Source organism: Salvelinus fontinalis, chromosome 13 (assembly GCF_029448725.1).
Source record: "Salvelinus fontinalis isolate EN_2023a chromosome 13, ASM2944872v1, whole genome shotgun sequence".
Taxonomy (NCBI): Eukaryota; Metazoa; Chordata; class Actinopteri; order Salmoniformes; family Salmonidae; genus Salvelinus; species Salvelinus fontinalis.
The window spans coordinates 17,499,646-17,514,130 of NC_074677.1; the positions used below are offsets into that span (position 1 = coordinate 17,499,646).

The 14,485-nt window shown below is 42.9% G+C and overlaps 1 protein-coding gene across 2 annotated transcripts; it reads left to right on the forward strand.

Annotated features, from left to right (window-relative positions):
- Positions 1 to 1,353: 1,353 nt before the first annotated feature.
- LOC129868187 (serine/threonine-protein phosphatase 2A catalytic subunit alpha isoform-like) lies at positions 1,354 to 13,852 on the forward strand. 2 transcript variants are annotated; one of them, XM_055941931.1, is made up of 7 exons: positions 1,354 to 1,680; positions 11,060 to 11,269; positions 11,475 to 11,648; positions 12,013 to 12,102; positions 12,371 to 12,532; positions 12,725 to 12,843; positions 13,011 to 13,852. In XM_055941931.1, the coding sequence occupies exons 1-7, from the start codon at positions 1,579 to 1,581 to the stop codon at positions 13,081 to 13,083; spliced, it is 930 nt and encodes a 309-aa protein (XP_055797906.1). In that variant the 5' UTR covers positions 1,354 to 1,578; the 3' UTR covers positions 13,084 to 13,852. The 2 variants fall into 2 exon arrangements, with proteins under 2 accessions (XP_055797906.1, XP_055797907.1); XM_055941932.1 differs by lacking the exon at positions 1,354 to 1,680 and adding an exon at positions 9,551 to 9,706.
- Positions 13,853 to 14,485: the final 633 nt, after the last annotated feature.

A 14,485-nucleotide genomic window follows, 5' to 3' on the forward strand; every position in this document is an offset into this window, starting at 1 on the left:
GTTTGGCTGGGCGTCCAGCTCTAGGAAGAGTCGTGGTGGTTCCAAACTTCTTCCATTTTAGAATGATGGAGGCCACTGTGTTCTTTGGGACCTTCAATGCTGCAGACATTTTTTGGTACCCTTCACCAGATCTGTGCCTCGACACAATCCTGTCTCTGAGCTCCACAGACAATTCCTTTGACCTCATGGCTTGTTTTGTGCTTTGACATGCACTGTCAATTGTGGGACCTTATATAGACAGGTGTGTGCCTTTCCAAATCATGTCACATCAATTTAATTTACCACAGGTGGACTCCAATCAAATGGTAGAAGCATCTCAAGGATGATCAATGGAAACAGGATGCAGCTGAGCTCAATATCAAGTCTAATAGCAAAGGGTCTGATAACTTATGTATATAAGGAATTTTTGTTCTGTATTTTTATTTTTTTATACATTTGGGAAAACCTGTAAAAACCTTTTTTCGCTTTGTAGTTATGGGGTATTGTGTAGAATGCTGAGGAAATATGTTTATCAATCAGTTTTAGATTAAGGCTGTTACGTAACAATATTGTGAAAATGTCGAGGGGTCTGAATACTTTCCGAAGGCACTGTATGCCGGCAAGCATGCTATGACACCGACATGCATTTCTCTATGTCAGATTGCTACTGCGTCTGCTATACAGATATAGACGTTTAGAAGGAGGGTAATTCATAAATTCTCGACCAGAATATTTCGTATAAAGATAAGCATTATATTGTTAGATTATAGGAGTAACTCTGGTAGGCATGACACAGTCTTCCTCATCTCGAGTTCAACTGTCAAAGTCAGCTGGAGCGCCAGGGCGCACTGCCATCATATCATTGGCCTGCAGTAGCTAAAGCTTAATAATAGCCACACCATACCAAACCTTCACAAACGTTTCTAAACTTTATTAGGGTAATATCAAAAGTAAGTCAAGCCATTGTTTATAATGTAAACCAGGGAAAAAACGCACTAGGCTCCCATGTGCCCCTCTAAATAACCACACAAACCTCCCCAAAGCAACAAAAAAAACATTGACAACCCTCCCCTATTTTTGACCACCCTCCACCCCAGTAAATTTAGATCTGTCCCTAACCATGAATAGGCTATTTTCATAGTGAAAACAACTTAGCATTATTTACGACCATTAACAAAGGGTTACAATGTAGCAACCACTGGATCAGTTCGTTTGCATGGCCCGGTTTCCCGGGTGGATGGAGATATTCCTATGGACCAATGGAAGGGTGAACTCCGCTTACGCGGGGCACCGGGCCATGCCAACGAAGTCGCCCAATAGCCAATAAGAATGCAAAGATTTCTACTGGGAGACCAATAGTAATGCGGCATCTGCCTGGCGCTCCCAGTCCTACTTGTGTTGAGTGGATCACGGTCTAGCGTGGGACAACAGCTACTGACGTCTCCACATATCATAGTCGCTCCGGTTCATGTACGTTCAGCAATTTATGTGTCAATTAGAACCGCATGCAACTTGGTTGGTCAATTTGGGGGAAGATTGCGAGTATTTAGGGAAATAACAATTTCCGTGCCACTGAATTAACCGAAATAACAATCAGTAATGGACGAGAAGTGTTTTACGAAGGAGATCGACTTATGGATCGAACAAATCAACGACTGCAAACAGCTGTCAGAGAGCCAAGTCAAAACGCTTTGCGAAAAGGTAAGTTACGGTATACGGGAATATACTTTTCCATTGTAAAATCTTTCAGTGTAACATTCAGGGGGATGATACTATACATATTGCGCAGTTTGTCGCTATCAACACTTGCCAAATAGCTTATAACATAATCCTGTCTAGTTTCAAGAGTGGTTATTAATATAGCCTACGTTCTCGTGTAGGTCTATCTAAAATGTTAGGGGTGTTTTTAGCTTCATACTGTATGACTGAGTGTCGTGTGGCAAAATCATTGCGCTTGTCAAAGTGTGAAGTATTTTTATTTGTTTGATCTGGTCAAACCATACACACTTAAGTACAGTTGTAAAACAGACATACACACATCCCGGATTCCCACACTGTGGGACACGACAAGAACTAGGTCAGACAGAACTTTCACTTTATCAAGTCATCAGTACACCACCTAGGGTCTGAGCAGGGATTTAACATCAATCTTCATTGATAATCTTTTCACTTGGGTGTAACACTTATGTATGGGCTTAAATACTCTTTTATATATATATATATATATATATATATATATATATATATATATATATATATATATATATATATATATATATATATATAACCAGGTGTGTCTACTCATGTACTCGTTTGACTTGTTTACAAACAGGTGATTCGTGTCCTGAGATGATTTGTAGGTTAGAGGCCAGGATTACAGTATGGATGAAAATGGTACTCTGCTAGAATTTCCCATTGCCAAATATTCACCACTAGGCTACAAGGTGTCAGTGATCACATTCTATTAGCCTGTGGAGTTCAGTCTCAAGTGAGTGGTTTTGCCAGTTACTCAATGGTTTCCATTTTGTTGTTGTAATCAGTTCTCACAAACCCCTGAACACGTGTTATGAGAATTTTGTTATCAATGTTCATAAACTTCAATTAATCTACTCAGTCTGCAACCCAGAGTTTGTAAGATTCTGGTTGAATGAAGCAGACGAGTCCCAGCTTACAAAAACCAAGTGTTTATTCACGAGAACATTCTGAAGTCCATTATACAAAGACATCCATTTTATAGCTGCGCACATACTTCCACACAAACAGTAGCTATCCTACGCACATACTTCCACACAAACAGTAGCTATCCTACGCACATACTTCCACACAAACAGTAGCTATCCTACGCACATACTTCCACACAAACAGTAGGTATCCTACGCACATACTTCCACACAAACAGTAGGTATCCTACGCACATACTTCCACACAAACAGTAGGTATCCTACGCACATACTTCCACACAAACAGTAGGTATCCTACGCACATACTTCCACACAAACAGTAGGTATCCTACGCACATACTTCCACACAAACAGTAGGTGAGTTTAAAAAAAATCTTTCTCCATAGTTCTCACCACGGTATCACTACCCAGCCGACAGTTCCATTCCCCCGAGATTAGGGAAACCTTGAAGTACTCCCTATGCCCTCATAAATTCCTCAGAGGCCTAGCCAGGTCGGTCCAAACACAGTTTAACTGTTCTCGGTATCTTTCTTCGGCCCCCATATACAAGTTAAAATCCTGAGCTACGCCTTGCTCTGTCTGTTTTTCCACTATACAGATACATTGTTTAACCTAATTCTGACTAAAACTACACAAATCAGATTATAATTTTATGATTCTAATCAATTTCATACAATTATAAGGTTTCAGTGGAATTATTTAATCATTATCTTTCAACATTTAAATTATTTTATCAACATGTGATTGACCAGCTCTTGAACAGTAGGTGTAAGCATAGTAGTGGTGTGGTTTTAGAGCACACATTTGCTCAGTGATGGCTGACATCCATCCCCTGTGCATTTTGTTAATGTGTTCAGCAGAATGCGCAGCCAGAGTAAATATAGCCTTGGATGTGAGTGATTCTGAGTTGCATCACTACCACATTGTTGCTGGGCTTTGTGACTCAATATAACACTTGTGGAATGGCCTCTGTCTTGGGATACAAATTACAGAATGGTGGAAGAGGGATTTACTGATGAACTTCACACTTTGTTTATTCTGTGAAATCATTCTAGGCTGACGGTTTTCTTATTACTATTGTCAATTTTCTTATTAAACTCTATTGCACTATTTCCTGGTCTGGCACGTTTAATTATTTCACCTTTTGTTTATTTTGGGAAGTTAGTTAAGAACATTCTTATTTACAATAAGATTTCTTATTTACAAATTGCCTGCCAAAAGGCAAAAAGCCTCCTGTGGGGACAGGGCTGGGATTTTAAAAAGAAAATATAGGACAAAACACACATCACAACATGGTAGCAGCACAAAACATGGTACAAACATTATTGGCCACAGACAACAGCACAAAGGGCAAGAAGGTAAGAGACGACATATCATGTAAAGCAGCCACAACTGTCAGTGTCCATGATTTGAGTCTGAATGAAGAGATTGAGATAAAATGGTCCAGTTTGAATGTTTTCTTGCAGCTCGTTCATTGCTAGCTCCAGCGAACTGAAAAGAGGAGGGACACAGGGATGTGTGCTTTAGGGAACTTTAACAGAATGTGACTGGCAGAACGAGTATTGTATGTGGAGGATGAGGGCTGCATTAGGGATCTCAGATAGGGGGAGTGAGGCATAAGAGGGTTTTATAAATAAGCATCAACCACTGGGTCTTGTGACGGGTATACAGTGATGACCAGTTTACAGAGGAGTATAGAGTGCAGTGATGTGTCCTATATAAGGCGTGTTGGTGGCAAATCTGATGGCCTACTGGTATAGAACATCTAGCCGCTCGAAAGCACCCTTACCTGCCGCTCTATAAATTACGTCTCCGTAATCTAGCATGGGTAGGATGGTCATCTGAATCGGTGTTAGTTTGGCAGCTGTGGTGAAAGAGGAGCAATTACAATAGAGGAAACCAAGTCTATATTTAACTTTACCCTGCAGCTTTGATATGTTCTGAGAGAAGGACTGTGTACTGTCTAGCCATACTCCCAAGTACTTGTATGAGGTGACTGCACCTGTGGGAAGAGGGGCATTCTTCTTACCGAACCACATGATCTTAGTTTTGGAGGTGTTAAGGGCAGATAAAGCTTGTTGGACACTAAGAAAGCTTTGTTGTAGAGCGTAACACAAAATCCAGGAGGGGCCAGCTGAGTATAAGACTGTATCTGCATATAAATGGATGAGAGAGCTTCCTACTGCCTGAGCTATGTTGATGTAAATTAAGAGCTTGGGGCTTAAACATTAGCCTTGAGGTACTCCCTTGGTGACAGGCAGTGGCTGAGACAGCAGATGTTCTGACTTTATACACTGCACTCTTTGAGAGAGAGAACCAGGCCAAAGACACCCTCAGAGACACCAATACTCCTTAGCCAGCACACAAGAATGGAATGGTCTCCCGTTTTAAAAGCTTAGGGCAAGTCAATAAAAATAGCAGCACAACATTGCTTAGACTCGAGGGAAATGTTGACATAATTTAGGAACTTTTAAAGTTTGCCTTGACACATCCATAACCTGCGTGGAACCCAGATTGCGTACCACAGAGAATACTATAGACATCAAGAAAGCCAGTTGATTATTGACAAGTCTTTCCAACACTTGATAAACAGGGGAAATTGAAATTGGCCAAAAACAGTTAGGACCAGCTTGAGTGCCTCCTTTTTAAATACATGACCCCCATGTCTGCCTTCCAAGCAAGGGGAACCTCCCCAGAGAGGAGCGACAGGCTTGGCGATGATGGGCGCAGCAACCTTAATGAAGGGTCTAACCCATCTGACCCAGATGTTTTTTGTGGGTCAAGTTTAAGGATCTCATTTAGCACTTCGGACACAGTGGCTGCCTGCCAGGAGACACTTTGTAGCGTGGGAGGAGCATCAGGGCTAGTTGCATTAGAAGGGGTGGGAGATGAGAATGTTGGCAGGGCAAGGAGGCATGGCTGAGGCAAATAGGAATCCTGACTTAATGAAGTGGTGATTTTAAAGAGCTCAGCCATGTGCTCCTTGTCAGTAACAACTACATCATCAACATTAAGGGACATGGGCAGCTGTGAGGAGGAGGGTTTATTCTCCAGGTCTTTAACCGTTTTCCATAATTTCTTGGTTAGAACTGCTCCTTAAACTAATTAACTTTGGCCTTCCGGGTAGCCTGAGTGCACCTATTTGTAATTCGCCTGAATGAGAGCCAGTCAGGCTGAGTATGCGTGTGCCGAGCCTTTCGCCAACTGGAATTCTTGAGGTGGAGTAACTCTGCCAGATTACGGTTTAACCAGGGGCCGTTTTTTTAAATGTGTTTTCTTTATGGGGGTGTGTTTGTAAAGGCCGGGAGAGGTCTTAGGGCATTTAGGGGACAGGCCGGCGCTGATGGTGGACGATTACACCCAGCAACAGTCAACGAAGAGCTATTTGAAAGTTTAATGCTTAAAACGTCAATTTGTTTGGGGACAGACTTGGTGGAGACATCCAAGCACTGAAGGTGATCCTTGGTAAAGATTGCCACTCCACCTTTGGAAGATCTGTCTTGCTGAAAATGTTATAACCAGAAAGGTTAACATCAGTATTCAAAACACTTTATTAACCATGTCTCAGTAATGACCAACACAACTAGATTGGAGCCGTGAACCCCCACTTTCAATTGATACATTTTAGGTAATAAGCTTTTAGTGTTGACGTGCAGAAAACCCAGGCTTTTACGAGAGCAGAAATCAGTGAAACAGATCAGAGCACAAGTCAGAATTGGGGCTAGCAACAGTATATGTGCTATGGTGTATATGCACATTTCCAGGTATCATCAGCAGTAATACAATCAGGGCACAGCAGAGGACAGGGAGAGCTCTGCAGTGTTGATTTATGACGTTTGAATGCGCATTTAGATAGCAACAAGATCATATTGTTCAGCAATTTCATCAGGTAACATGAATACAAAGCCAGCGAGTGGCGGATAGAATAGGATGGGAGGCCAGGAGTCTGTGTAACCAATAGAGTCCCGAGTGTGGGAACAAACGGACTGTATCACAGTTGGGTAAACAAGCAAGTTCACAGTCAACAAAGCATGCAGGAGTCCTGAGGCAAATAGCATAGAGCACAAGAAAAAATATACACTGCTCAAAAAAATAAAGGGAACACTTAAACAACACAATGTAACTCCAAGTCAATCACACTTCTGTGAAATCAAACTGTCCACTTAGGAAGTAACACTAGATTGACAATAAATTTCACATGCTGTTGTGCAAATGGAATAGACAAAAGGTGGAAATTATAGGCAATTAGCAAGACACCCCCAAAAAAGGAGTGATTCTGCAGGTGGTGACCACAGACCACTTCTCAGCTCCTATGCTTCCTGGATGATGTTTTGGTCACTTTTGAATGCTGGCGGTGCTCTCACTCTAGTGGTAGCATGAGACGGAGTCTACAACCCACACAAGTGGCTCAGGTAGTGCAGTTCATCCAGGATGGCACATCAATGCGAGCTGTGGCAAAAAGGTTTGCTGTGTCTGTCAGCGTAGTGTCCAGAGCATGGAGGCGCTACCAGGAGACAGGCCAGTACATCAGGAGACGTGGAGGAGGCCGTAGGAGGGCAACAACCCAGCAGCAGGACCGCTACCTCCGCCTTTGTGCAAGGAGGTGCACTGCCAGCGCCCTGCAAAATGACCTCCAGCAGGCCACAAATGTGCATGTGTCTGCTCAAACGGTCAGAAACAGACTCCATGGTATGAGGGCCCGGCGTCCACAGGTGGGGGTTGGGCTTACAGCCCAACACCGTGCAGGACGTTTGGCATTTGCCAGAGAACACCAAGATTGGCAAATTCGCCACAGGCGCCCTGTGCTCTTCACAGATGAAAGCAGGTTCACACTGAGCACATGTGACAGACGTGACAGTCTGGATACGCCGTGGAGAACGTTCTGCTGCCTGCAACATCCTCCAGCATGACCGGTTTGGCGATGGGCCAGTCATGGTGTGGGGTGGCATTTCTTTGTGGGGCCGCACAGCCCTCCATGTGCTCGCCAGAGGTAGCCTGACTGCCATTAGGTACCGAGATGAGATCCTCAGACCCCTTGTGAGACCATATGCTGACACATGCACATTTGTGACCGCCAGCATTCAAAAGTGACCAAAACATCAGCCAGGAAGCATAGGAACTGAGAAGTGGTCTGTGGTCACCACCTGCAGAATCACTCCTGTTTTGGGGGTGTCTTGCTAATTGCCTATAATTTCAACCTTTTGTCTATTCCATTTGCACAACAGCATGTGAAATTTATTGTCAATCAGTGTTGCTTCCTAAGTGGACAGTTTGATTTCACAGAAGTGTGATTGACTTGGAGTTAAATTGTGTTGTTTAAGTGTTCCCTTTATTTTTTTGAGCAGTGTATAATGACTTGGGGCTAGCCATTGTAAGTAGGGATGCACCGATATTACATTTTTGGCTGATAGAGATATCCAATGTTTTTCTTGACAAAAAAACGATACAGATATTTAAAATTGTAGCGGCCTTTTAAGCATTCTAGTGCAGTTAAATAGTTGAAACACACACTGACCAAAAAGTTATTTTGTTGTAATTTATGTGTGTCCCTATTACCACTAAAACACAATCAAAACATGTTTATTTCACTTACTTGCTGTGCTGTTTCGTTGTTCAGTCATTTCATTTTCAACCAGGATTTCATCATACATGTCAAGCAGTGATGTTTCAGCTGTCTGGCCTCTTCTGTCGTGGGTTCTCTTCCTCGGTGCTCACTGTCTATTTCAGTCTTGTCCAGCTGTTTAACATTTCACGTAAACCCTGTTTCTTGTCTGCATCGAAGTAGCGGCCCTTGTACCTAGCATCGAGCATGGTGGCGACACCGTAGAGGTTCAAAATGCCACCGACTCACTTGTTCATAGCCTCTAGTAGAGTACTTTTGCAAGTTAACCCCACGGTCTGTCGGCAGTTTTGTTGTGCCGGCATTTCAATGCCATGACAGAGGGTATCACGTCTGCTGCAGACACAGTTGATGAGCTTATTTCTCGAGTCAGTTGTTTTGAATGGAGCTAGGCGTGTGTTCATGTTTCAAACTTGTTCTCAAATGCCATTGAAATAGCAGCAGCGGTATGAGAACCAGCACATTCTTGAGCATGAATGCTAATAATAGCAGTGTAACAGTATAACTTTAAACCGTCTCCTCGCCCCGACACGGGCACGAACCAGGGACCCTCTGCACACATCGACAACGGTCGCCCACGAAGCATCGTTACCCATCGCTCCACAAAGGCCACGGCCCTTGCAAAGCAAGGGGCAACACTACTTAAGTCTCAGAGCAAGTGACGTAACTGATTGAAATGCTACTAGCGCGTACCCGCTAACTAGCTAGCCATTTCACATCCGTTACACTCACCCCCCTTTCAACCTCCTCCTTTTCCGCAGCAACCAGTGATCCGGGTCAACAGCATCAATGTAACAGTATAACTTTACGTCGTCCCCTCGCCCCGACACGGGCGCGAACCAGGGACCTTCTGCACACATCAACAACGGTTACCCATCGCTCCACAAAGGCCACGGCCCTAGCAAAGCAAGGGGCAACCCTACTTAAGTCTCAGAGCAAGTGACGTAACTGATTGAAATGCTACTAGCGCGTACCCGCTAACTAGCTAGCCATTTCACATCCGTTACAGCAGCACAAAGATAACAAAAAGGCTATATGCAACGATCTTTGAAACTTCAAAATAGATCCACACCGCAGACATTGTGGGCTAGGTTAGGAATGCTGTGTAGCTCTTTTTGTGGCATTATGTCATCTACCTACGTTTATTTAGGTATGCACATCAGCTTTTACATTGGTGTTAAACTAGACATCGAGCCGATGTCATTTTTAGCTAATATCGCCTACTCCGATATGCTTACCGATCGTGCATCCCTAATTGTAAGTTCAGAGTCACTCGCCCCAACAGCGCGTGTGTGTGGTGGAGGCGAGCGACACCTCGGGGGAGAGGGAGCAGTGTGGCGGGGGTACCTGTACCAGACAGAGGGAGACAGGCCAGGGCACATGGTGAACAGATCGCCAGGTGGAATCCAAGCAGCAGGCAACGGGAGTAGGTGTCACACCCGCTTGGGAGAAGTGTTTTTTTCTTTTGTTTTTCTCTCCCCCCGGGAGGCAGATTCCTTGTAGAAAATCTTAGCTACCTAACGTAGCTAGCAAGTCTCCCTTCGTTCAGTTTTTTTCCCACGTGGAAAAGGTCGTTAGCTAGCTATTTTATCTTCATTTCCGGCGTTTGGTACTTTACGACGCGTAAATATCTGACTTAAATTAGTTTGAGTGCCACCTTGTATCATATTTTTGCTCAATTACTATTCTGTTTTTATTTTTACTACTCTTTGTTTTCACTTTCTGTATTGTCGAAAGGTGACCTGTAAGTAAGCATTTCATTGCACTGTGTATGACGAATTAACGAACATGATGTTTTTAGCTGATGCCAGCAAGGCATATCTTTAGTAGGTGCGGTTATGAGGGTTGAGGCATTTACATCATCCATTCAATATAGACATGTTGATCAGTTGTTTTAGGTTACTGATGAAAGATCTGTCTTCTGAGGTCATACCATATTGTAAGCTGTATTGACTCTATAGAACATTGGTAAACATAATATAGTATAAGTCCCACTGACCTACAATAGTTTGTCGGGTTCTGGCCCTTATCTGATTATTTATTTGGTCATTTCCTCAAAGTAATTTGGAAACGTGTCAGGTTTGTTTAATATGCCTTGGTTGTGCTGTTTCTCTCCTCAATCTGCCAGTGTCTCTCCCTTGTTTTCTCAGGGCGTTGCTGCCTGTAGCAGAGATCTCTCGCTCATCTCTGACCCACACAATGACACAGCCCTGCTCTACTCTATGCCTGCTCCTTTCCCAATTGGGATTCATGCTCTAAAAGCTCCTTATACCACTCAAACCCCAGTGTAGTTCTGCCAACAATTTATTATCCCAGCCAGACACTTCAAGGAGCATCTCTACTGTTTTTTTAAAATGAATTTGTTGTTCCTTGAATGGTCTGGAGACTGGCCTAGGCATATGTTGCCACTTTTTTCAAAGACCAACACTGATGCTTTTTGAGGGGGGAGGGGGAGATTGCATGCAGAGTTATATTTGTTGCCAATGCAATCAGGTGCATTATATAACAGTAGTGGACTTTTCTGCTATAATATTATCTGCTTTGCCCCCAGCAGGCCTTATTGTTCTTCTTAGAGCTGCCCTTCACAGTCCACTGGTTTCTAGGAACTGCATTGCAATTCAACTAGCTTGCCAAATGTCATTGGTCTATTTTCTTGGGGACGTTACCGGTGGGAAGGGAGGCTCTCAAACGTTTTGCAACGTAGCCTACAACATAGCCTTATGTTTGTTTTGTCCAGGGTAAGGAGAAACTTTGCCTAATTGTGTGTGGTTTTGTCCAGGCGAAGGAAATTTTGACCAAGGAATCCAACGTGCAGGAGGTCCGATGTCCTGTTACAGTGTGTGGAGACGTCCACGGCCAGTTCCACGACCTCATGGAGCTCTTCAGAATCGGAGGGAAGTCTCCAGACACAAACTACCTGTTCATGGGAGACTACGTTGACCGAGGCTACTACTCTGTAGAAACTGTCACACTACTTGTAGCACTTAAGGCAAGTATTGTTAACGTGCACTTGGAATTTTGAATGACCATTCATATTTGAACTTGCCCTACGAGAGTCCTCAATGATAATTTTACACAGGGCTTTGTGATGCCAAAGTAATATAATGCTAATATACACATTCAGAATGCCCTGGTAGGCTATTCATTCAACAGTGCTGTTTAGTAATCCCCTGTATTTTGAACATTGATCGCAGGTTAGGTACCGTGAACGCATCACAATCCTTCGGGGGAACCACGAAAGCAGACAAATCACACAAGTGTACGGCTTCTATGACGAGTGCTTAAGGAAATACGGCAATGCAAACGTATGGAAATACTTCACAGACCTCTTCGATTACCTTCCTCTCACGGCCTTGGTAGATACTCAGGTAAGAGGTGTTAAATTAATATTTTAAGTATCCCTATGTCTTTGTTATTACGGGGCTATCACTCTGTTATTAGTGTGCCTTGTGCAGGAGTCTCGTTGTTGATGAACCTGGCCTGAGTGGAATTGCAACCATGTGTTGTGCTAATACGGTTGAGTAAATGTTGTTAAACTAGATCCTGGTCGTTTTGAGGTTTCACACATTTAATCCACATGAGGTTGAATCTGCAGTGCTTTAACTGTTGTATGCTGTAAATAAAAATTCCCTCAAGATATGTATGTATGTTATGTCTCAGTCAAACTGTTACAGAGTCAGAACCAATATTTAAATTATCATGTAAAATGTTCTGTTTTCTTTCCCTTCTAAGATATTCTGTCTTCACGGAGGCCTGTCTCCGTCCATAGACACGTTGGATCACATCCGAGCGCTGGACCGTTTGCAGGAAGTGCCACACGAGGTACATGGCTCAACAACCCTGCTTCTGAGCATACTCTGCTGATTCATTGCTGCTAGTTAGAAGTAACTTTTAGGTACAGGTCTAGGATAAGTTTGTCTGCTCCTAATCCCAACTTCGACCATTTGGTCGAAAAACACAACTGACCATATTGACTTTCGATCCTACTCTATCTTATTGCCTCCCCCGCTCTGTGACCTTATTCACCATATAGATCTTTATCCATATCTTTATTACTATGCTGCTTACACACGTCTCCTCTCTTCCACAGGGCCCCATGTGTGACCTGCTGTGGTCAGACCCAGATGACCGTGGGGGCTGGGGCATCTCCCCCAGGGGGGCCGGCTACACCTTTGGCCAGGATATATCCGAGACATTTAACCATGCCAACCGCCTTACCCTGGTTTCCAGAGCTCACCAGCTGGTTATGGAGGTAAGCTGTCTGTCGCTGATTCGACATGCTTGAAATCTGAAAGGTGATCATAATGTATGAAAGTTTATCTGAATGCATTAAGTTAGCCACCTCATTCAGGTTGATGCATATGTACTATAAAATGATGTCTGTAGGACTGTCTCAGATTTCTGATTCACTACTACACTGTTCTCCTGTTTTTTCTTTCTATAGGGTTACAACTGGTGCCACGAGCAAAACGTGGTAACTATATTCAGTGCACCAAATTACTGTTACCGTTGTGGTAACCAGGCATCTATCATGGAACTCGACGACACCCTGAAATACTCCTTGTAAGCATATTGATTACCGTTCCATGAATGGGCAACTGTCCTCAGTTTGTTGCTCTACCAGCAAGGTCCTCTAGTTCTGGAGGAGGAAGTAAAAGAGCATCTGTTAAATGTTATGATCCATCAACTCAACAGGATTTTAGATTAAAAACAAGGTGTTTGTTTTCCAGCCTGCAGTTTGACCCTGCGCCTCGTAGAGGGGAACCCCATGTCACCCGTCGCACCCCAGACTACTTCCTGTAAAACCTCACCACTTGTACATTATTGCCATGATTTATGAAAGAACCTTCAGCATCCAAAACATTGGGAGAGGGGGGCAGGGTTGGGCGACACAGCAAAACATCAATGTACATAATTGTATTCACACCACTATTTAAGCATTCACATAACATCTGTACATGGACCAAAAAGTGTTACAAAGTTCTCCAAGGACTCCAATTCCTTACTATTCTGGCTCTACTCCCCCGTTTCAAATCTCAGGATTACCACAGTAACCAAGTTTTGTTAATTGAAACATTTTCAATCCAATGCACCAAGGCTGATTTTGTGAATCCGCACATTTTTCAGTTATTTTTTTTTACCTGTTTGCCCTTAAACATCTGCATTGGACTTTTTTTTTTTTCATCTATCAAATCACCAGGCAGGTCAAAACTACATCCTACCAAAACAAGCTGAAATGGCTCTTACACTTAAAAGGGCATTATCATATTACAACCTCGGTGTGGAAATGTATATAAAGCACAGTAAAATCACATTTGAGCATTTGAGCGGACTTTGTGTTTTTACAAGTCAGAAGATGGCTGTTAAACTCTACAGAATGTTGTGGGTTTTTTTGTCTTAAATATATTTAGTCACAAGGTTTTTGCTGGGTTAAACAGATGCCCTTCCAAGTGTGTGTGTGGCAGACAGATCAATAAATTCCATTGGAAACAGTCACACACTAAATCATAATAATGAGGAGTGAGTTTGTATTGAGGGATCCTGTTGAATAAAGAATTAAGTTGCTCCTGGACTTGTGACATGTTTACTCAATTGATTTTATGGCTTCATCTGATGATGTTGATGGACTTGATGAATAATGATTATGTTATCTAAGTGATGGCACAATATGCTGACCAAACAATAAACTATGATTGATAGTAGGTGAAGGAAGAAAGCTTCCATGGATGCTGAGGATATTTTGTTACTTCATTATGTCCCTTAGTCTCATTTTCACATAGCTAAGCAATAACTGCACTGATTATTTTAATCGTACTGTAGGGATAAATACTTCGGATCCAACAACCATTAAACCACTGCTAATTTCCCAAAAATGTGAAAAAGCAGTAACGTAAACTCGTACATCGCCTTGGTCCGTACAATTGCCCTTATTTTAGCGCCCCAAAAACGTAATACTTCCAGATCAACTGTAATGTCAATACCATTGAAAAGCACAATTTCTCCCCTTTCCAACATTCAATTATATGACCTAAACGCTGCCCGTTTCTGCATAATTCAAGCAGGCAATCAGCCCTTTCGGGTCTTTTTAAAAATGGCGGGTGGGGAAGCGAAACTAATGCGTGAGTGAGGAGAGATGTGTGGGAAAATTGCTTTTTTTTTTCACTCGATCTGTTCAACTTATCACCTCAAATGTAAATAAAACACT